The sequence below is a fragment of the Gopherus flavomarginatus genome, chromosome 1 (genome assembly GCF_025201925.1).
Source record: "Gopherus flavomarginatus isolate rGopFla2 chromosome 1, rGopFla2.mat.asm, whole genome shotgun sequence".
Taxonomy (NCBI): Eukaryota; Metazoa; Chordata; order Testudines; family Testudinidae; genus Gopherus; species Gopherus flavomarginatus.
The window spans coordinates 16,466,808-16,489,669 of NC_066617.1; the positions used below are offsets into that span (position 1 = coordinate 16,466,808).

The 22,862-nt window shown below is 46.7% G+C and overlaps 1 protein-coding gene across 3 annotated transcripts in view; it reads left to right on the forward strand.

The window, feature by feature from the left end:
- Positions 1-22,862, forward strand: part of CAMK1D (calcium/calmodulin dependent protein kinase ID) — a 389,122-nt gene that overhangs the window by 145,407 nt on the left and 220,853 nt on the right. For all 3 annotated transcript variants that reach the window (XM_050936946.1, XM_050936947.1, XM_050936948.1), the window contains one exon: positions 5,043-5,174. In XM_050936946.1, the coding sequence (XP_050792903.1) occupies positions 5,043-5,174 (132 nt within the window). The remainder of the gene's footprint in view (positions 1-5,042; positions 5,175-22,862) is intronic.

Consider the following 22,862-nt stretch of genomic DNA (forward strand, 5'->3'; position numbering starts at 1 on the left):
TCCATAAGACTGCTCCCTAGGGAGTGGATCTGGCAAACACTTAAGCACCTTCATAGCCCCATTAAATGCAATGGGCTCACTCACATGCAAAAAGTTTTTCATACTTAAATGTTGGCAGGAGAGGAACTTATGAGAACTTTGTAGCGAGACAGGCTATGTGCATCACAGATTTAGGCCCTGTTGCAGGAAAGCATTTAAGCATGAGCTTGACTGTAGGTATGTGCTTACATCCTGTTGGCTTCAGTGATGAAAGCACAAGCTGAAAGTTGGGCAAATGCAGAAGTGCTTTGTTGAAGAGGGGATGGACTAAAGCATGTGCATAAGTGTTTTGCTAAATAGAGGCCTTAATACTTTGGTCACCTTAGAATCAGGAGGGAACTCACCACTTCCCTCCCTAGCCTTCCCCACAGTCTGAGGGTATGGCTACACTCAAAACTTCAAAGCGCTGCCGCGGCAGCTCTTTGAAGTGGGAGCGTAGTCACAGCGCCAGTGCTGGGAGAGAGCTCTCCCAGCGCTGCACGTACTCCACATCCTCATGGGGATTAGCTTGCAGCGCTGGGAGCCGCACTCCCAGCGCTGCGGCACTGTTTACACTGACGTTTTACAGCGCTGTATCTTGCAGCGCTCAGGGAGGTGTTTTTTTTCACACCCCTGAGCAAGAAAGTTGCAGCGCTGTAAAGCGCCAGTGTAGCCATGGCCTGAGTAATGAATCTACCAGTCTTAGCAGACTACATGCACCGTCCTTCCAGCAGCAATGCCATCTGGGATGTCATTTGATGGATCTCATCAGCTAAGCAGCAGACTGGAGTCTGATCAATACTTGGAAGGGAAACTCCCACAGAAAACTCAAGTGCTACGGGGAATATCGATGGAGATTCATTTATTGAGCCAGTGCCGTGGCATGCTGTAATGTGCTATGTATGAGATGCGAATGGGAAATCTTGTAATAAGACTGGGTTTTGGATTGAGAGGCTGCAGGTCTTCCTCCTTGAATCCAGGGGAAAAGTTCCTAATGAGAAGGATTGAAATATTGGAAGCTAGGGTGAGAGTCAATTCAGAATAATGAGGTGGCAGAATGTTCTGATGTCTGGCGGGTTGTGGGAGGAGGAGGAAGAGGGAGTAAGGGGAAGGGAGGGAGAAGTACCATTTGCACAAATAAATGGATAAATACAGCAGATGTAGATCCTCAAGTGAGAAGGGGCTTGTCCAGTCAGCCCCCCTGCATATCGCAGCTCATGGAACCTCCCTGAAATAATTCCTGTTTGAATTGGGCCACGTGCATCTTTGGTGCAACTTCAGTGATTATGCTAGAGTTGAATTTGGCCCTTAAGGCTCAATCCGGCTCCTGCTGAAATCAAGAGGAGTTTTATGGGAGTTGGATCGGACCCTTAAAGATGGATTAATTTGTCCCAAAAGCTCTACAATTAAGCTAAATTCCAGTCCAGCCATACACTTTAATCTCTCCCCACTACATCACCGGTGACAACTTCTCCAAGACTGTTTGGAGCTGTCTGTGGGCATGTCTACACTGCAGTCACAGTGTGCCTGTGGCACATGTAGACACACCCCAGCTAGTTTTAATGTAGCTAGTTTGGAGCAGTCAGGCCACAGCAGTATGCCTGTTAGCACAGGTTGTACCAGGCCACCCCAGAACCCCGGATAATTACTTGTGCACGCTGAAGTCTGTGCTGCTGTGGCTTTGCTGCTATCACACCCTGTGATGGCAACATACCCTTTGATTCCTCTCTCTCTCTCTAAGCCCTGTTCCTTCTTCCTCTACCATATCTATGCAATCCTTTCCTTCCTCTTGCTCTCCATCCCTGATTCCCTGAGTCTTGCCTGAGTTAATCTCCACTTGACTATAACAACCTCCTTCTCTTTGGCTTCGATAGGTCTCACCTCTCCCTTTTATTCTTAAGCTTGTCACTATCTTTTGTTGCCCCTCTGGTTACATCCTCTCCCTAACCAGTGATGCCACCTTGGGGCTGTGGGGCCCCAAAAGGGAGCAAGTGCCCACCATTGCTGGAAGTTGTCACCCTCTGGGGATATTTTCACTACCACAGGCTGCATGAATCTAGCCCCATGTTTGTTCAACACTTGCAACATGAAAAGTGGTCTATGAGTGCCAAATGAGCAGCTCTAGGCATTTTGCCGCCCCAAGCACGGCAGGCAGGCTGCCTTTGGCAGCTTAACGCCTGCAGGAGGTCCGCTGAAGCTGCGGGACCAGCAGACCCTCCGCAGGCAAGCTGCCAAAGGCAGCCTGCCTGCCGCCCTCGCGGTGACTGGCAGAGCGCTCCCAGTGGCTTGCCACCCCAAGCACGCACTTGGTGTGCTGGGGCCTGGAGCTGCCCCTGGTGCCAAAAGCTGTCATTCAGCGAGGATTGCCCCATTTTGTCTTTAATTATAATGGGTTAATCATAATGAGTAGAACTCTAAGTTCCCAGAAAACAGTCAATGGGCAATAAATTCATGTCCAGGGTTGGGTACAACTTCCGTGCCCAGAGCCTTGCCAATAAACGGTGGAGGAAATACATTAAAATTTTTGCAGCAGCTGAAACCTAGGCATTTCCTAGAGCAGCACCTACTGAAAAGAAACATAGAGGCCGGGCCTTCATTTATTTCATTGTTTTAGAACAGTAATAAACTTGAGCTCAAAATGGAAGTGTTCTTTAGTTTTACAGCACCTTAAATATATACAGCACTGTACAATAGGTAGAATGAGCTGCATGGATAAGAGATCCCTTCCTTGAAGCACTTGCAGGCTAAAGACAAGAGACTATTGTGATACACAACCAAACACATGCAGAGCACAGGGCTGATTGTTTGCATCAAAAGCATACGAGAACAGGACCTGAGGAGTTCTTTGGAGGATTGGAGGAACAGGAGCCTATGAGTGAGAGACTGAGCACCTTCATTGCCTACAGAAGTCGATGGGAATTGAAGGTTCTCATCAGCTAGCTGAATCAGGACATGTGTGATCATTGACTAGGCTGTTCTAAGCATTAGGGTTGGCTTAGAGAATAATTTCATTCATTAAATAATTACAAGTATTCAGGCATAATGAAATCACTGCATAGGTCTTTAAAAATCCTGTTGCCGTGCATGGGTCTTTATTACTCAAGTCATTAGATGTGTGTGAGCCCCAGAATGCAGTGTGTTGGTTCCAGAGTGTGCTGAAAAGCTATCATCTAAGCACAGAAGCACTGAGCAGAAGTCAGTGAGGTTTCCTTGTTTGTAGAAACGCGCAAGTCAGATCAGAATTTGGGCTCATTGTTTAGTGAAAGCTCGCTGGAACACCTTGCTATCCCTTGCTTAAAATGTCACTTCTGCATGTAGGCAAAATTCACAACATACACTTTGCAGCAATCCCAATAATCTATTCCTAACTTCCTGTTATAGTTTCCTTATTACTTACTATTAACTACAAAAGCCTGTCTATGTAAACGGAAGCATTCTCTTCCCTAATCACCATCCTCCTGCTATTCCCGGATTCATTTATCCATTCATGCAGTGATTCATTCAGTTCTTTCACATCCATGGGAGCAATTCTGAGGTTACAAATGCTTGACTGTGTCATCAGATCTATGAATCATGAAGGAAGAACCTGGCCATGAAAAGGAAAAGCTTATGTTTATTCACAGACACTTAGATAACCAGCAATCCTGGGAAATGAAAAGTCTGAGAAAGTTCATGGCAGTTTAATGAGGTTGTGATCAAATATTAACATTTTAAGAGCTTGCTGGAGCATGGCTGTGGTTTGTTCAGGCTGCTAGTGACTTGTCTTTTTATGGAGTGCCATGTGGCTGGCAGAATAATCTACTGATTGAAGGAAAACATATCCTGGTTCTTTTTATTTTATATAAATATGATAATGCAGCTGTGTGACCTTAGGCTGTGATCTTGTCAGATAAGCAATTGGCTGTGAGACCTATAGGGCAAACCAAGGTGCTGCAGGAAATGTTTTTTGATTAGCCGTACGGTAGGAATTGCTATTCTGAATCAGAATCAATGTTCATCTAGTGCAATATCCGGTCTCTGACCAGTACCAGATACTTCAGAAGAAGATATAAGAGATGTACGTTAAAGGTGAGGTTCCCAGCTCCCCTCCCTCCCCCCACACACTCTTGCAAGTTAGTGGTTGGCTTGTACCCTCAAACATAAATATCCTTTATAAATTTTGTTCTATCTGATGTGACTGTGGATGTTCATATTATTCACGTACATGCCTGATCCTGTCTTGAATCCTCTCATGCTCTTCAGTAATCTCTTGTGGCTTTATGGTTTGTTCCAAGGGTTAGTTTTACATTGTGTAGAAAGCCTCATTAGCTATTCTTCTTCTCCATCTGAAGCAGGTTTGAACAAATGTTGCTGGGGCACACTGGGCTGCTACATGTGCCATCCTTCAAGGGAGGTTTATAGCTCTGATCCTAACTTCTGGTGATCCTTTCAGATCCCATGGCACATTTAACAATAATTGGGAAGTTACTGCAAGTCTCTTCGCCAAGGATCACTAAGTGCTTATGACCATTTATGAACGAGGCCTCCTAAAACCCCAGAGAGTGAAGTATTACTATAGGTGGGAAATTTAGGCAGAAGATGCTAAGTGACTTACCTGAAGTCACCTGTTAAGTCAGTGGCAAAACCAGGAATAGAATTTTGGAGGTACTAGGTTCCAGACCTGTGCTTATACTATGATTGTAAACCCCTTGGGCAAGGACTTTTCTGTTTCTTCTGTGTTTGTACAGCTCCTAGCACAACAGGGTCCCAGTCCATGCCTAAGCTTTTAGGTGCTGTGGTAATACAAATAATAATAATAATAGACCATGATTTTCTATTAAAACTGTCCATTTGCTCAGTAAGCCTTGGCAACAGGAATATGCCATGAATGTTAACAGATGCACAGTTTATAAATCAAATGAAAGCTGCTATCTATGTGTCCTTGATAACAAAATGGGTATAGCAGCTTTCATAGACCTAGATCCACACTTGAAGTAGAGGTACAGAAAGGATATATTTTGAGACCAATCTTTTCCTTCTTTCAGGGGTGCGTTTTCTGAAGTAGTTTTGGCCGAAGAGAGGGCTAGTGGAAAACTCTTTGCAGTCAAGTGCATCCCCAAGAAAGCACTGAAGGGGAAGGAAAGCAGCATAGAGAATGAAATCGCAGTCCTGAGAAAGTAAGTATTGAATACATGCATCCCCTTCTACGGTCTGAATTGGTGCGTTTGTCCGCTCTGTGGAGCAGGAAGGGCTGTGGTCAGTGAACGAGAATTGTGATTTGTAAATGTGACTGAGTTGCTTAGCTTAATGCAGATGGTTGGGAACATCTGGGCATAAACTGTGCTGTAAATGGTTTCAGAAATTATCTGTTATCCTTGTGCATTAATGCAGCTAGGTTAATGCGTGGTGTGGGGGGGAGGGGAATGGGTCTGGGGAGCTTAAGATCCCGTAAATGAAGCCTGATCCTGCTTCCACTGAAATCAATGGTGATTTGGCCATTGACTTCAGTGGGAGCAGGATCAGAGTCATAGATTAACTGCTCTAAAGCAATCCAAAGTCAACCCTCACTCCATGTGATGCAGACTGTTTGGGTTGGGGGCAGCACCTTGTATCACTGAGATTAAACATGCCCATCTCCGTTATTGACTTCTGAGCACAGTTCCATTGTAACCATTTAAGGCCCAATCCATGCATTTTTCACACACAGTCCAAACTCCTACTGACTCTGATGGGAGGTTTCAGTGTGCAAAGACTGCAGGATCAGGCCCCAAGTCTTGATCATTTATAAGGTTCACACTGATAATTGTTTCAGCAGTGTGCAACAAAACCAGTCCCAAACCTTCAAATCAAAAGTGCCACAACCATGCTAAAGACACAGACAGCAAGAGCTGAAAGACTGGGGCAAAAGGGCAAACTCGGTCACTCTCAGGCAAACCATCCCAGTAGCCGAATGGGATCCAGTCCCATGGAGTGAAGTGGATGGGGCTCCATGGGGCCTCAGGGGTCTGCCCCAGTTGCAAGGCTTGAATTTGACCCCTTACAACAAAAACACGTAGGGTTCAGTCAGAAGAGTGGGAGGGGGCTGCCCCAAAAAGGAGATTGGCAAGGGAAGGTTGAGAGAAAGAATTGTGTTTTAAGGAGCGAGTTGCAGGAGGAAGAACAGGTTGTTGGTATAACCACAGGTCTCAAACCTGGTCCCGTTTATGGGAGCAGCCACACTCCAGTGCTTTACTGGGCAGCATGCTGACAATGGCTTATCTGGGATCCAGTGCCGGCTCTAGGCACCAGCGCTCCAAGCATGTGCTTGGAGCAGCACTTTCCAAGGGGCAGCACTCCGGCACCTATTTTTTTTGGCTTGCGGCGCAAAAAGCCGGGAGCTGGCCCTGAGCGGAGGTGAGCTGCGGTGGTGGGGGGCACCGGGAGGGCCAAAGGAAGTAACCTGAGGGGGACAGAGGAACCACTACCTCCCCAGCTCACCTCCGCTCCACTGCCGCCTGCTCCCCCAAGCGTGCTGCCGCTCTGCTTCTCCCCGCTCCCTCCCAGGCTTGCCACATGAATCAGCTGTTTTGCGGCAAGCCTGGGAGGGAGGGGGGAGAAGCGGAGCGGCGGCGGCGCGCTCAGGGGAGCAGGCGGAGTGGAGGAGAGCTGCGGTGGTGAGGGGGCACAGAGAGGGATGCAGGAAGTAACCCTGGCGGGGCAGAGCAACCGCTTCCCCCCAGCTCACCTCCGCCTCCTCCCCCAAGCGCGCCGCCACTCTGCTTCTTCCCCCCTTCCTCCCAGGGGGTAGGAGGGGAAATGCGGTGCGCCTGGGGGAGGAGGCGGGGCCAGGGATTTGGGGAAGGGGTTGGAATGCGGTGGGGAAGGGGCGGAGTTGGGGCAGGGCTTGGGGGGTATGGGAAAATTTTTTTGCTTGGGGCGGCAAAAAACTTGGATCCGGCCCTGCTGGGACCCATGAAACCCAGCCCCACTCTGAGCCTCTGCCCCTAAGGTCCAGTTGGCAGAGTCCCAGAGTGCCTGTTTGGCCCCCTGGCCCTGCCTAAGCCAGCAGTAGGATCAGGAAGCTGTCTGAACAACTAGGCTCTGCCCTGTTCTAGACTCTGTGCCTTGTACTACCTGCTTCTGCTTCTCCTGCTTGATTTCCTGGTATCTGAACCCAGCTTGACTCCTGGCATGTGACTTGTGGTTCCCGACCTCCAGTTTGTCTCCTGCCGCTTACCCCCTAGTAACCTGACCTGGCCTGATTATGGTTCATGCCTCATGATTCTGATCTCCAGTTTGTCTCCTGCTTCTGACTTCCCGGTGTCCTCATCCAGCGGACTCCTGTCTTGTGACTGTGGACTCTGGCTCTGACTATTAGGTCTTGCTGCCCACAACCTGGCTGTGACAGTTGTGTATTGTTGCCAAGCAACAAAGCTCATCTGCTGTTTAGTGGCCACATCTAGGCAACAGGAGCCAGCAGCATAACCGAGCAGCCTAGAGTAGATGTTGCTTCGATGGAATCATCCACCAATGTTTACATCCTGGTATGAGACTGGTAATTTTGCCTACAGTAATGATGGCTTGCATAAACGTTGACCCCAGGGATGCAGAGTGGACAAATCATTTGGGGTCATTTATTGCTTCTGTTTTGTAAAGTATTTCTCCTATATTCTGACGAAGCACTTCTTGAGAGAAGAGAAGGCAGCAGCACAGGCTACACCATTCGAACTGCAATGGCAAAGTAGCATGTGGATGAAAAATGCCTTATTTGTCATACAGTTAGATCCACTTGGTCTGCTACCCACTCAGTGGCAGATTTAGAGTTAGTGGGGCCCTTTGCTCAGCTTCATATTTGGGGCCCCTCCTTGGGATCCAGCCAAGAAAAAGAACATTCTCTCTTATCTTACTCCCACCCCCATAGTTCATTCTTTTTTTTCTTCATCCTCCTTCTATAAGTAATAGGAAGTAAATGAAAATAAAGTGAGGTACATTAATTATTTTTGTTGTCGAACTTATTTTTCCACAGACCACTTGAAAATCGCTGAGGGTCTCGGTGGACCACTTAATGATCTCTCCAAATATTGTTTGTACCATTGTTTGTACCGTTAGCTAACTATTGTAAAGCACTTTGGATAAGAGCGTTTTATAAAAAAAAAATGTAAAAAAGCTTTGGGGTGTGAGGTCTGGCCAGAAGTTAGGGTGCGGGACAGGGCTCAGGGCTGGGAGAGGGGGTTGGGGTGTGGAGCACTTATCTGGGGCAGCTCCTGTTTGATGCGAGGGGTGTAGGTGGGGATGTGGAGGAGGGTGCAGGAGTCAGGGTGGGCAGGGGGCTGTGGCTGTGGGGGGTTGCAGGAGTCAGGGAGGCAGGGTATGTGTGAGAGGGGTGCAGGAGTCAGGACTGGGAGTGTGTGGGGGGTACAGGAGTCAGGGCTGGGAGTGTGTTGGGGCTGCAGGAGTCAGGGAGGGCCGGGTTGGGTGTGCAGGGTCTGGGAGGGAGTTAGGGTGCAGGAAGGAGCCCCGCCTTTGCTCCACTCTGCCCAATTCCACCTCCTTCCCCAAGGCTCCGCCCTGCCTCTTCTCCACCTCCTCCCCCAAGGGTGCTGTGGCCCCGCTCCTCCCTCGACCTGAGCACCAGCAAACAGCTGTTTGGCAGTGGGGGAAGTGCTGGAAGGGATGGGGAGGGGCAGGAACACTGCATGCTTGGGGGAGGAGGCGGGGAGAACTTGGCTGCTGGTGAGTGCGGAGCCTGCACCAGGAACCTCAGAAGCTGGCAGGACCAAACTTTTTCCCCCACAGCTGTCCAGTCCTGGGGCCCCCTGTCGTTGGGGAGCCCTGAGCCAGGGCACCCTGTGTTCCACTGTAAATCCACCTCTGTGCCCACTGCACATTAGGAGTTTGCTGAAAAGAGAAAGACTTGTTCATTTTTATCTCTTAATGTCTCCTACTTAGTTGTTGCTAATACAGCCTTAGGAGGTCTCTGTATTTACTCTGAAAATAGATTCACTTTGTTAATGATCCCAGTATTGAATTTGTGTGTGGTATCAGGGAAACACTGAATTAAAAAAAAAAAAACAAAAAAAACCCTTCTCTTCACAATTGATGAGGGGGTGGGAAATCAGCCTCTTTCACTGTTCAAACAGACACTCCAAATGAATTCTCTATTTGATAGGCAGATATTAGACATAGCTTTAAACATGGTTGGCCGGATCTTGAGCTGCAGTTGCTAGGCTGCCAAGGTATCTCTAATTGTCCTGCTTTTGTTTCTGGTGAGCTTAATGCCCAGGGTAACGTTTAGTGTGTATGTTGTCTAATTGCTGGTTGGAGCGCCAGAGCCTTGGGCTGATTTAAAAGACTATAAGGATTGGTGGTAGCCCTTACCCAGCTGCCTGATCCTGAGAATGGTGCATGACTGTAGGAGGTGATAGAGATTCACCCCCATTCCATGAGAGAGAAGTATAGAGCTTACTAGGAGTAGATGCAGAGATTGCATATTAATAGATTCTATGGCCAGAAGGGACCATTGTGCTCATGTAGTCTGACCTCCTGCATGACACTGGCCATGGAACTTCCCCAAAATAATTCCTGTTTGAACGGGAGCTTATCTTTTAGAAAAAGCATCTCATGTGAACAGGGGCAGCTCTGTGTATTTTGCCGCCCCAAGCACGGCAGTCAGGCGGCTTTCCGTGGCCTGCCTGCGGGAGGTCCGCTGGTAACGCGGATTTGGCGGCATGCCTGCAGGAGGATCACCGGTCCCATGCCTTCGGCGTACCCACCGCCAAATTGCTGCCGAAACTGTGGGACCGGTGGACCTCCTGCAGGAATGCTGCTGAAGGTAGCCTGACTGCCGCCCTTACGGTGACTGGAAGGCCGCCCCCCATGGCTTGCTGCCCCAGGCACGCGCTTGGTGTGTTGGTGCCTGGAGCCGCCCCTACATGTGAATATGCTGACTTCTTTGGATCCCAATCCTTCCCTGGTCCTTGCACTGTCCCCATGGAGGTTGCTAATGCCAATAGCTCTCGCAGGAGAAGAGAAAGGACCTCTCTAATTGTAGCACAAACAGAATATTTGTGACCTCTTTGGGAAAGAGTTTCTGGCCAGGAGTTCTGTCTTCCCCCTCCCTCTGCCTGATCTGCAAAGGATGAGATTCTGTTACAGCCCCAGCTAGAGAGCATTACCTCAAGCTGTGGCAGCCCATCCTTTTAGCTCTGGAGGTCCCCAGTGCAATCCCTGGTGGCTTGGCCAAGAGTAGCATCCATCCTATAAGGAAACCACCCAAACTATTTACAGTCCTGTAGTGACAGAGGCACGGGGGTGGAGGGGTGGTTCACCTGAGCGCTAGGAGAAGACACTGAGGAGGCACTCAGCACTCACGGGACTGCCCTGACTCCATGATGTGAGTTGGTTCCTCACAACTGATAAGCAACCACAGGAAATCTGAGAGGGACAATGTGAGACAGCACTCTTCGCTGGATGAGAGCTGCTAGGAGACAAGGCCCCTTGAGGATGAACAACCCAACCCCCACCCAGTCAAATGTAGGAGGGAGAAGACAGAACTCCTAGCCAGTGGGTTACACTTAACCCATAGCTCTAGAGGAGATTTTTCTGCACCTCCCTTCCAAGTCCATGTAGGTCTCTGCAGCTGCAGAGTCCCACCAGATCATGGCAGCTCTGGCAGGCTACATACCACTGAATTGCCAGACTGATGATTTGGATCCTAGTGAGTATATCATATATTAAAATGGAGTGTAGTATTACCTTTCTATTTAGGATCAACTTTGCATATCATAAAACCTAATATTAGAGCAGGAAACGGATTCAGGACTCCTGGATCCTGTTCCTGGCATGTCATTGATTTCCTCTATCACCTTAAGTATCTCAACCACTGGCTATCTAGTCTTAACTATATTTAAAACATTTGATTATATATACTATGAATGCTTAAAGTATAAATTAATTGTTTGTATTGCACAGTTATATAAATACAACTAGTTTTTAAATCTTCTTCTGCCTTATCCTTATTTTATGCACAGAGAAATTGGAAAAAAATTATTAATATAAGATAAATAAAAGAAGCAAACTTTAGAGGATGGGGAAAGAGAAGAGGAGGGAAGAAAGTGAACAGAGAAGAGGTGAAGGTGAGGGGAGCCTCTACACATTTAATAGGATCATCCTGATACTTCCAGGAGACCTTTCCATGTCTTTGAGATATGGGGTATTTCAGTTACGGTATACATTTCTTTCCAGGGTAGCCAACTTTATGATGTCTGTGCTCCAGTCTTCAATTGTGGGTTGCTTTTTCGATTTCCATTTTTATAGCACTAGTCTTTTAGCAATTATTAGTGCCAAAGTTTTTCATATTTATTTAGCTTCCAATTAATATCCATTAAGTTTAAAATTACATCTTTAGCTTGTAACACAATTTTATTTGTCAAGAAAAAATAACTGCAATTAAGTTCTGGCCAAACATTCAGATGTAAAAATATTCCGGAGGATATAGGTTAAATTAGCGCCTGATGAATCACAGCGCCAACATTTGTCCGACTTAACGGCACCTGTTTTGAACAATTGGAGAGAGGTCCACTGCATCCATGAGTTTCTACTAGATTAATCTTAACCAGAGGTCTAAAGAGCATTCAAAGCACTGGGTAAAACTTGTTACCATTAGTTAGCAGAGAAAAACTGGCCTATTTCCTTCTTTTGTTTCTTTTCTAGGAAATCCATGTTTAATTCACGTTTGCTGGCCAAATTTGCAGATAGCATTGCCATAGGTCTTGGTAATCTGGGTAATATCTGAAGAAATGAAAGCAGTTCGTTTGAGTCTGGGATAGTGCAGACATCAGGGCCAAACTAATGGGAGATGGCATGTTTAAGTTGGACATATTGACATTCCTTCTTAGAGTACGTCTACACTATCCGCCAGAGCGGTGGGTAGTGATCGATCTATTGGGGATCGATTTATTGCAGCTAGTGTAGACGTGATAAAATCGATCCCTGATAACTCTGCTGTCAACTCTGGAACTCCACCGTGGCGAGAGGCAGAAGCGGAGTTGATGGGGGAGTGGCAGTGGTCGACTTGCCACCGTCCTCACGGCCAGATAAATCGACCTAAGATACACCAACTTCAGCTACGCTATTCGCATAGCTGAAGTTGCGTATCTTAGGTCGACCCCACCCCCCCTAGTGTAGACCAGGCCTTAGTCTCTAGATCAGGGGTCGGCAATAGGCGGACTGCAAGCCAAATCTGGACTGCTAGAGGCTTTTGAACAGACCGCAAAATCTTTTTATTTACTTATTATTATCATTATTATTATTTTTATGTACAGAGAAATTGGAAAAAAATTATTAGAATAAGATATCAGGGAATTGAAGGGATTAATCAATAAACAGAAATCTTTATTACATTATTTAGATCTGCTATCTCTTATAAGTGCACATTGATTGCAAATGGACTGAATATTTCTGGGTTTATTCTAAACCCCAAATCTAGGAAATTAGATGGGATGAAACAAAGTAAAATCATTGGGGAAAAGTATTTAAAAAGGGGTGCGGGGAAGGACTGGAAAAGACACCAGAAGGGAGAGTGCCTCAGAAAGAAAACAAAATCACACTTCTCTGTTCAATTTTCCCGATCCATGGGCGTAAAGATGCCAGTGATTTGGCTGGAGTCAGAATTTTGGAGAGGGATGTGCTTCTGGTGCACTGGAATCATGAGTGAGGGTGGGGTAGATGCAAGTAAAGGAGGTGCATCCATATTGTAAAACTCCAGCCTGCTAACAGTAGCTGCTGGAGCCCATAGCTGCTTACTGCGTTTGGGCTGAGGGCCTAGAGGGTCAAAATTCAATCAGAGACGCTTCCCACCAACTTGCTCCTCAGCTTGCTCTGTCTGCTGGTAATCCCGGGAATTTGAAGGGAAGGAAACTGAAAGAAGGGAGGAGCAATTATGGATTTGCCCTGTCCAGTTTGTTGCTAAACAGAGAACTGAATTCTAGCACTGCAGTGATTGATCTGGTAAAGCTGTTTTAATGAATCCCATCTGTACCTTCTGTGGGGGTCTTTTGCTAGAGTGAGATCTGATGCCTTTCAGCTTCCTCTGTTGTCCTAAAAACTAAACACCTTGCCCTCCTAGCAGGGAAGGAAATAAAGTAGTCTCAACCCAACCCTATGGCTAGAGCTCTTGATCTATTGAATTTAGCCCTCTTTTCCACCATGTCTTTCATGAAAATCATCATCCTGTGTCCCTTCCATGTTGGATTTTATGTTCATGGGTTGTTTTTTCTAAGAATGAGTCCCTTAGTACTGTATTTTTAAAATCTCACAATTATGGCTCGGGACTTTGCATCTGGAGGGGATTTTGGTGCAAGGAAACAATGGAATCTCTTAATATCTAAGTTCTGGTTGAGAGAAGAAACAAAGTGTTGGGAGGATGGTGGATAAAAATTCCACAGCCCTCATTTTTTTCCAGCCCCTTTGGGAGACTGAAAATTCTCAGATTATTTCTCCTTGATCTTCCACTTATGTCCTTACCCTTTCCCTGCAGTGCTTTAATAGCCATTTCCTATTGCTCCAAAGTTATATTCGTGGTACTCACTGTCTTGTAGTGAGGAGATTCTATTCTCGGCTTCCTCTCCTCTAGGTGGCAAGCCTTGCAAATTTGCTCAATGTGCACTAGTAATATGTGGGATATCCATTATATCTTAAGATATTTTTCTCAAGATAGTCTGCTCTCTTAGTTTGTTTTAACCAGCCTGTAATTTCATATAGTCTCAGAGGGGCAGATTTTCCCTGATCAGCCAACTTGGCTGCAGGAGGGCTGTCTTACAACCTCTGTTTTTTAGGATTTTGTGGAAACTCTGGCAACAAAGGAGCATCCATAATGGCATCAAATTAAAAGAGAAGAGTTGTAGAATAATATCTGATGAGTAAGGCTCTGTGCTTGTGATCTCTGTGACTTCTGAAGCGGCCAGGTGTGACACTCCCCCCCCCAGCACCTGCAGCTGCCCCCCGAGTACCTGCAGCGGACCAGGATCAGCCTCCCGAGTGCCCCTTACCCCCCAGTTTTAGTTGGGGTATATAGTAAAAGTCATGGACTATTTCAGGAGTGGGTGGGTGAGGATTGGACCTGCTTCTTTGACTTTGGGACAGGCCACTTTTGGATAGCATGTACCTTGGCCTGTAGGGGGTTTATGGTTCCTCGACCCACCTGGTGCCCCAGGTAAGTCACTCTGTTTTGGCCTATTTGACACTTTTTGGCCTTAACAGTTAGTCCGGCCTGCCTGATGCGCTCAAAGACCTTTTCCAGGTGTAGTAGGTGTTCGGGCCAGGAGTCTGAAAAAATGGCCACATCATCGAGGTAGGCAACTGCAAATTCTCCCAGTCCAGCTAGTAGGCCATCTACCAGCCTCTGGAAGGTGGCGGGTGCATTTCGAAGGCCGAAAGGAAGGACATTGAATTCATACACCCCCGCATGGGTGACGAATGCCGACCTCTCCTTGGCAGGTTCATCTAGCGGTACTTGCCAGTACCCCTTGGTTAAGTCTATAGTAGAGATGAACTGGGCACGTCCCAACTTCTCCAATAGCTCATCAGTGCGTGGCATTGGATAGCTGTCCGGACGAGTTACCGCATTTAGCTTATGGTAGTCCACGCAAAAGCGTATTTCCCCATCTGGTTTGGGTACCAGAACCACTGGAGATGCCCATGCACTGGTAGATGAGCGGATTATACCCATCTGTAGCATGTTCTGGATCTCCCGTTCTATAGCAGCTTGGGCATGAGGAGACACTCGGTAGGGTGGGGTTCTGATTGGGTGAGCATTACCTGTATCAATGGAGTGGTATGCCCGTTCAGTCCGTCCTGGGGTGGCTGAGAACAATGGAGCGAAGCTAGTGCACAGCTCCTTGATTTGTCGCCGCTGCAGACGTTCCAGGGTGGTTGAGAGGTTCACCTCTTCCACGCCACCATCTTTTTTCCCGTCGTAGTAGACACCGTCAGGCCACTCAGCATCATCTCCCTGGACTGTAAACTGACAAACCTGTAAGTCTCTGGAATAGAAAGGCTTGAGAGAATTAACATGGTACACTTTAGGCTTTAGTGAGGAATTGGGAAATGCTATGAGGTAGTTTACAGCTCCCAGGCGCTCTTGGACCGTGAATGGCCCTTCCCATGATGCTTCCATCTTATGGGCCTGTTGCGCCTTTAAGACCATAACCTGGTCTCCTACCTTGAAGGAACATTCTCTGGCATGTCTGTCATACCAGGCCTTTTGCTCTTCTTGAGCATCCTTTAGGTTCTCTCTAGCAAGGGCTAAAGAGTGTCGGAGGGTGCTTTGTAGGTTGCTTACAAAGTCCAGAATGTTAGTTCCTGGAGAAGGCGTAAACCCCTCCCATTGCTGCTTCACCAACTGTAATGGCCCCTTAACCTCGTGACCATACACAAGTTCAAACGGTGAAAACCCTAAACTGGGATGTGGTACAGCCCTGTAGGCAAACAGCAACTGCTGCAACACTAGGTCCCAATTATTGGAGAATTCATTGATGAATTTTCGTATCATGGCCCCCAAAGTTCCATTGAACCTTTCCACCAGGTCATTGGTTTGATGGTGGTACGGGGTGGCAACCAAGTGATTCACCCCATGAGTTTCCCACAGTTTTCCCATGGTCCCTGCCAGGAAATTAGACCCTGAATCTGTAAGGATGTCGGAGGGCCAACCTACCCTGGCAAAGATGTCTGTTAGGGCCAGGCACACAGTGTTAGCCCTGGTGTTGCCTAGAGCTACTGCTTCTGGCCATCGGGTAGCAAAGTCCACTAAAGTCAGTACGTACTGCTTTCCTCTGGGCGTCTTTTTTGGGAAAGGGCCCAGAATATCCACAGCTACTCGCTGAAATGGGACCTCAATTATGGGGAGTGGCTGGAGAGGGGCCTTGACCTGGTCTTGAGGCTTTCCCACTCTTTGGCATACCTCACAAGACCGGACATACTTGGCAACGTCCTTGCCCATCCCCTCCCAGTGGAAGGACTTCCCCAACCGGTCTTTGGTTCTGTTCACCCCAGCATGGCCACTGGGATGATCATGGGCTAAGCTTAAGAGCTTCTCCCGGTACTTAGTTGGAACCACCAACTGTTTTTGCGGCTGCCATTCTTCCCGGTGTCCACCAGAAAGAATTTCCTTGTATAAAAGTCCTTGGTCTATAACAAACCGGGATTGATTAGAAGAGCTGAGAGGCGGTGGGGTGCTCCGTGCCGCTGCCCAAGCTTTCTGAAGGCTGTCATCTGCTTCCTGCTCAGTCTGGAACTGTTCCCTTGAGGCTGGGGTCACCAGTTCTTCCTCAGACTGTGGACTTGGGCTGGGTCCCTCTGGAAGCGATGTAGGTGATGGGGTTGTTTCCGTTGCTGGTGAACCGCTCTCCGCTGGTGCACCTGAGGGTATTTCAGGCTCTGGCTGAGCCTTTTGGGTAGGGCTGTCTGTTGCTTCTGCCAGTTCTGGCTCGCTGGCGCCCTCTGGCGTTGAGTTTGAAGATGTGGTTGCACTTGCTGGTGCTGATTGCTGTTCCAGTTCCGGGCCTGGGACTGGAGATGCTGTGGCTGTTTCAGTGGTAGGCAGGGAATCTGGATCCACTACCTCTGTCTGGGTCTCTGGTAACCTAGACGGGGCGTCTGTGGACGGTTCAGGAACAGGAATGGGTCTGGAAGCTTGCCTGGTTTGGCTACGTGTAACCATTCCCACTCTCTTGGCCTGCCTCACCTGGTTGGCCAAGTCTTCCCCCAGTAGCATGGGGATAGGATATTTGTCATAGACTGCAAAAGTCCACATTCCTGACCAGCCTTTGTACTGGACAGGCAGTTGAGCTGTAGGCAAGTCTACAGTTTGTGACATGAAGGGGTAAATTGTAACTTTGGCCTTTGGGCTGATGAATTTGGGGTCAACGAAGGATTGGTGGATAGCTGACACTTGTGCCCCCGTGTCTCTCCACGCAGTAACCTTCTTTCCGCCCACTCTCAAATTTTCCCTTCGCTCCAAGGGTATTTGAGAGGCATCCGGGCCTGGGGATCTTTGGTGTGATGGTGGTGTAATGAATTGCACTCGCATGGTGTTCTTGAGACAGCTGGCCTTGATATGTCCCAGTTCATTACACTTAAAGCATCTTCCATCTGATGGGTCACTGGGCCGAGGTGAGTTACTGGAGACTGGTGAGGTGGAAGGGTAGGGTGTCTGTGGCTTTACTTGGGTGGTATGTGGGGTCTTTGGCTGTCCTCGGTTGTAGGGTTTATGGTCTGTGTGCCCCCTGGGGTAATCGTTCCCCTTGACAGTAGCTTTCTTGCTTTCTGCCAGTTCCATCCATTTGGCTCCAATCTCCCCCGCCTCAGCGAGATCTTTGGGTTTTCCATCTTGTATGTACCGTGTGATGTCTTCAGGAACACCATCCAAGAACTGCTCCATTTGTATGAGGAGGTTCAGTTCTTCCAAGGTTTGAATGTTGTTTCCTGTTATCCAGGCCTCATAGTTTTTTGCAATGTAGTAGGCGTGTTTGGGAAATGACACCTCGGGTTTCCACTTTTGGGTTCTGAAGCGCCGACGGGCATGATCTGGGGTTATCCCCATTCGGTATCTGGCCTTGGTTAGAAAAAGTTTATAGTCATTCATTTGCAGCTTAGGCATTTCAGCTGCCACCTCTGCTAAAGGTCCACTGAGCTGTGACCTCAATTCTACCATGTACTGGTCTTCGGGGATGTTGTACCCAAGACAGGCTCTTTCAAAATTTTCCAAGAAGGCCTCGGTGTCATCACCTGCCTTGTAGGTGGGAAATTTCCTGTGCTGTGGAGCAATAATTGGCGATGGGTTGTTAGGATTGGCTGGAGTCTGTTGCTTAGCCTTTTCTAATTCCATGGCCTGTTGGTGGGCTTCCCTCTGGAGTTCTCTCTGTCTTCTGTGGGCTGCCTCGTCTTCTGCTTGTTTCCTTCGGTGGGCCACCTCTTCTTCTTCTAGTTTTCTTTTGTGTGTTGCCTCTTTGGCTGCCTGTTCTCTTTGGTAGGCTGCCAGTTTGATGCTTTCTTCCTTTTCTTTCAGCTCCACCTCTTTTTGTCTTTTTTCCAGTTGTCGCCTGTGTTCAGCTTCTTTGATTTGTTCTTCGGCCTCCATTTTTGTCTTGGTAGACATGGTTCCTGTTTTCTTGTGTTGGGGTGCCCTCCGGTGTTTATCTTCTGAACTGCAGGTTCTCTGTTGCCTCCTGAAGTCTGCCTAGCAACAGTGCCTTTAGCTAATCTTCAATGTTAAGTAAACCTGAAAAACCACTTTATTTGCATTTATATAGTGCTGGTAATGACTCTCAATGGGAGTGCTATTGTGTGACAAAAGACTCTTAATAGCACCTTAATGGTTTCTTGCTTATTATGCAAGCCACAAACTGCCAGAGAAAGCAGGAAAAAAAAATTCTCTCTGGTTCCCTTTTTAAAACCAAACTGTTTCTCTCTGCTAAAAAGCCCTTAGCAGAGAAAAGAAAAATATAATATTCCTACTGGCTTCTGGATTCTGTCTATATCCCAACCGCTGCTACACCATGTCATAACCTTAGTCCCAGATTTGGACCTTAGCGTCCAAAATATGGGGGTTAGCATGAAAACCTCCAAGCTTAGTTACCAGCTTGGACCTGGTACTTGCTGCCACCACCCAAAAAATTAGAGTGTTTTGGGGCACTCTGGTCCCCCTGAAAAACCTTCCCTGGGGACCCCAAGACCCAAATCCCTTGAGTCTCACAACAAAGGGAAATAATCCTTTTTCCTTTCCCCTCTCCAGGTGCTCCTGGAGAGATACACAGACACAAGCTCTGTGAATCCAAACAGAGTGACTGCCCCTCTCGGTTTCCAGTCCTGGAAACCAAAAGCACTTTCCTATTCCCCCAGAGGAAATGCAAAATCAGGCTAGCACATCCAACACACAGATCTCCCCGATTTCTTCCTCCCACCAATTCCCTGGTGAGTACAGACTCAATTTCCCTGAAATTTCCCAGTAAAGAAAAAACTCCAACAGGTCTTAAAAGAAAGCTTTATATAAAAAGAAAGAAAAATACATACAAATGGTCTCTGTATTAAGGTGACACAATACAGGGTCAATTGCTTAAAAGAATATTGAATAAACAGCCTTATTCAAAAAGAATACAAATCAAAGCACTCCAGCACTTATATTCATGCAAATACCAAAGAAAAGAAACCATATAACTTACTATCTGATCTCTTTGTCCTTACACTTAGAAACAGAAGATTAGAAAACAGAACTACTTCTCCAAAGCTCAGAGAAAGCAGCCAGACAGACAAAAGACTCAGACACAAACTTCCCTCCACCCAGAGTTGAAAAAAATCCGGTTTTCTGATTGGTCCTCTGGTCAGGTGCTTCAGGTGAAAGAGACATTAACCCTTAGCTATCTGTTTATGACACCCCTTACCCCCCAGTTTTAGTTAGGGGTATATAGTAAAAGTCATGGACTATTTCAGGAGTGGGTGGGTGAGGTTTTGTGGCCTGCAATTTGCAGGAGGTCAGACTAGATGATCATGATGATCCCTTCTGGCCTTAATGTCTAAGAGTCTATGACTGTTAGATGGGGACAGAAAGTGATTCAGCTGCTGCTGGTTGTGGATTTTAGGAGGTGAGGAAAGGGGCTGTAAAGTATGCAGCCACCACCCCACTAGTGGCTTCTGGAAGTCCCCTTTGTGAAACTGAATTGTTTAGTGTCTGTGAAGCACTCCAAGATCCTTGAATAAAATGTTGTATACAGGGGTCCGTCCTGCAGTCCTGATGCATGACAGCAATTCCTTTGATTTCAGCAGGGACTGTTCACATGAGAAAAGGCTGCAGGACTGACTCTTGATTCTCACATTATTACAGTATTCTCTCCATCACTCCGTGTGGGTGAACTAACCGAAGTACTAAGCATTGTGAGGAGAGCGTGCCTGTGTATTGTGGGAGGCCAGTGAACTATGGGAAATATTTGCATAGCAGAAGGTTTTACTTTTTGGATTTTTGTATCTATAGAGTTGGGCGTTGCTCCTGCCCCAAAACTACACATTTACAAACACTGCTCTACTCACAGTTGTGCTAGTTATCTGAGGGCTTGTCTACACTTACATTCTCTAACTTGCTGGCTCAGGAAGGTGAAAAATCACCCCTCTGAGCGCAGCAAGTTTGAGTGCTTTAAAGTACTAGTGTGGACAGGCTCCAAGTGCTGGGAACTTGGAGCTAATCCCCTCGTGGAGGTGGATTACCAGGAGCACTGGGAGAGCTCTCTCCCAGCGCTTGTGCGTGACCACACTCACATTTCAAAGCACGGCCATGGGAGCACTCTCAAGGCAGCGCTTTGAAGTTTCTAATGTAGACGTAGCCTAAGTGTCTTCTCTGAGTCCCACAGTGAATCACACACACTCGATCATTATTTTTTCACAAACACTGAACAGTCCGTTTGTAAAATGGAAAAAGACCAAAGAATCTTTAAGTTACATTATGTCAATATTTATACCTTCCAATCTTAAGTGTCCCTTGAGTGAGAGCTCATTACTTTCCCACTGAAATCAATGGCAAAATTCCCCAGTGCACAGGAGGAGCAGGCCTTTGAACACAAACAATGCAATACCAGAACAGAACAATGGTGCATTTCGTCTGGCGGCCTGTTCCTGAGAAAAGCTGGTGGCACCATTTTACCAGGATACTTTAGCACATGCCTAACTTTAAGTAGTGAACAGTCCCAGTAAAGTCAATAGACTGTTCACGTGCTTAAGTTTAGGCACATGCCAAAATACCTTGCTGAAGCATCGGATACTTCAGATAAGGATGAAAATCCCATAGTGCACCTATGTTCAGTACTACCCTAAAAGAGCCCCCCACCAGGGACCAGATTACGCCCTGAAGCGTGATGCTTAGTAGCCCTTGTAATCGCTACTTCAGCTGTATGTAACTGCACAGAAGGCAGAAGGTTGGCCGAAGTTGTAAACACGTTATATTTCACTGTGCATAAAATCTAGTTTCAGATCAGAATCTGGACTTTATTATTTTAGGCCACTCAGTAATTTAATTATTTTTAAATGGAAATTTTGAGATACTATGTGCTACAATTGGTCATGGGAGGAAAGCTGCTTACCATTTATTTATTAAGGCCTCAGTAAGCACTAGGGGCTTGATCCTAAGTCCACAGTCGAAAGATTCCCATTGATTTCAGTGGATTTTGGATTAGGCTATCGGTGCCCCTCCTAAAAAGGAATAGGGAACAGTGTGTTCTCTGCCTTGCTGCTGGACTGTTCTGCTGGTCAACGTGGAGTAGGAGGAGGAAGGGCCATGGTCGATTTCTTCCTTCCTACTGCCACAGGCCTCAGCCAGACCTTTCACTGAAAGAGGTACAAGGACTGTGATGGATGGACCATAGACCCAATCCTGTACCATTGAAATCAGTGCGCATTTACCAGTAGCTGTGGTATAGGATCAGACCCCAGGTGTTCCTTGCCTCCCCTTCCTCCACGCTCTCACATCTGTGCAAGGGCCATGTGTGATGGCCGCCATCTTGATTGTCATCTGGGACTTCCAGAGCTGAAACCATGAGCTGCTACAGCTTAAGCTTAAAAAGACAATGCGTTCTAGATGGAGATATAACAGATTCCTATCCCCCGGATGGGACACAGTGGGGCACTTGTAACACACGCTCACCAGTTTGTTACATTAGGACCCTGTGACCCTAAATGGAAGCCCCCAAGAAACCCCCAAGAAAAATACAGGATGTAGGGGCAGGGATGGAGGTTGGATATTTTGATTTACTTTCTGCTTTTTAAGCAAATAGATCTATGAATTCCACTCAGTTGCTTTTGTAGAATAGTGCAAATTTTTTCCATTCATGGTTATTGTGCAGGTGTGAATGTGTTGAAAGATAAATTTACTTTAAAAAGGTTCTCATAGAGGGTAGGTGATATGAAAAGAAATGTTGGATTCCAAACAAGCACCAATTTATGGCTTTATTTAAATTTTTTAAATTTTCCTCTCTTTTTAAAACACTGGGGGGAAAATCTGCTGGATTTTCCTCTCAGTTGCACTGGTTTAAGTCAGGAGAAACTACGCTGGTCAATGGAATTACATCTGTGGAAAACCAGCAAGCCAAAATGGAGATTCGGGCCCACTGAGTTCAATAGCTGACTAAAAAGAAGCAATAAGCCACGGTTAAGAACAGTGCATATCTCAGAGCTTAGACATGTTTTTAATTTGACATCAGTGATTTGAGCAGCCTGTGTGTTGTGAAACAAATACCGTATGCTACAGTAACCATAGTCTGCTTTAGCTATTTCCTACCGAACATGTACAACGGTGGGTTTTTTTCCAGTTCCCTATAAATGATCTGATTGTTTCCCCGCAAACAAACCTAGAAAAAGCCCTTAAACTCATTACCGCAGAATATGCCCATACCCAATTTCAGATTTGAGTCACTTTTCTTTAAAAAAAACACCCTCCCCCCAGTTATACCTACCCCGTTCCCAGAAAAGAGTCCTAACTCCTTTCCACAACCCCAATTGGTTAACATTTTCTTAAAATTGGAGAAAATGTTGAGTGTGTAATTATTGCTCTCTCATAACTCAAAAATAGCCAAAGAGGTCTCAGTCCAAGATGTTTCAGAAAGTTATGAGCTTGTGAAAACAGGAGGTTAGAATGGAAACTGCTGTGGAGCCTTAATAACATTATTAGTTGTATTGCAGTAATACCCGAAGGAGTGGTTCAGATTCCATTGTGCAAGGCACTGTACACGCATAACAAAAAGACCCCAATGAGCTTGCAGTTTAAGTAATATAAGCAGGTGAAGTCTCCACCCAACAGACAAACGGTAACAAACTCTGTAAAAAATATCATCCTCTCCTGAGGTTTATTT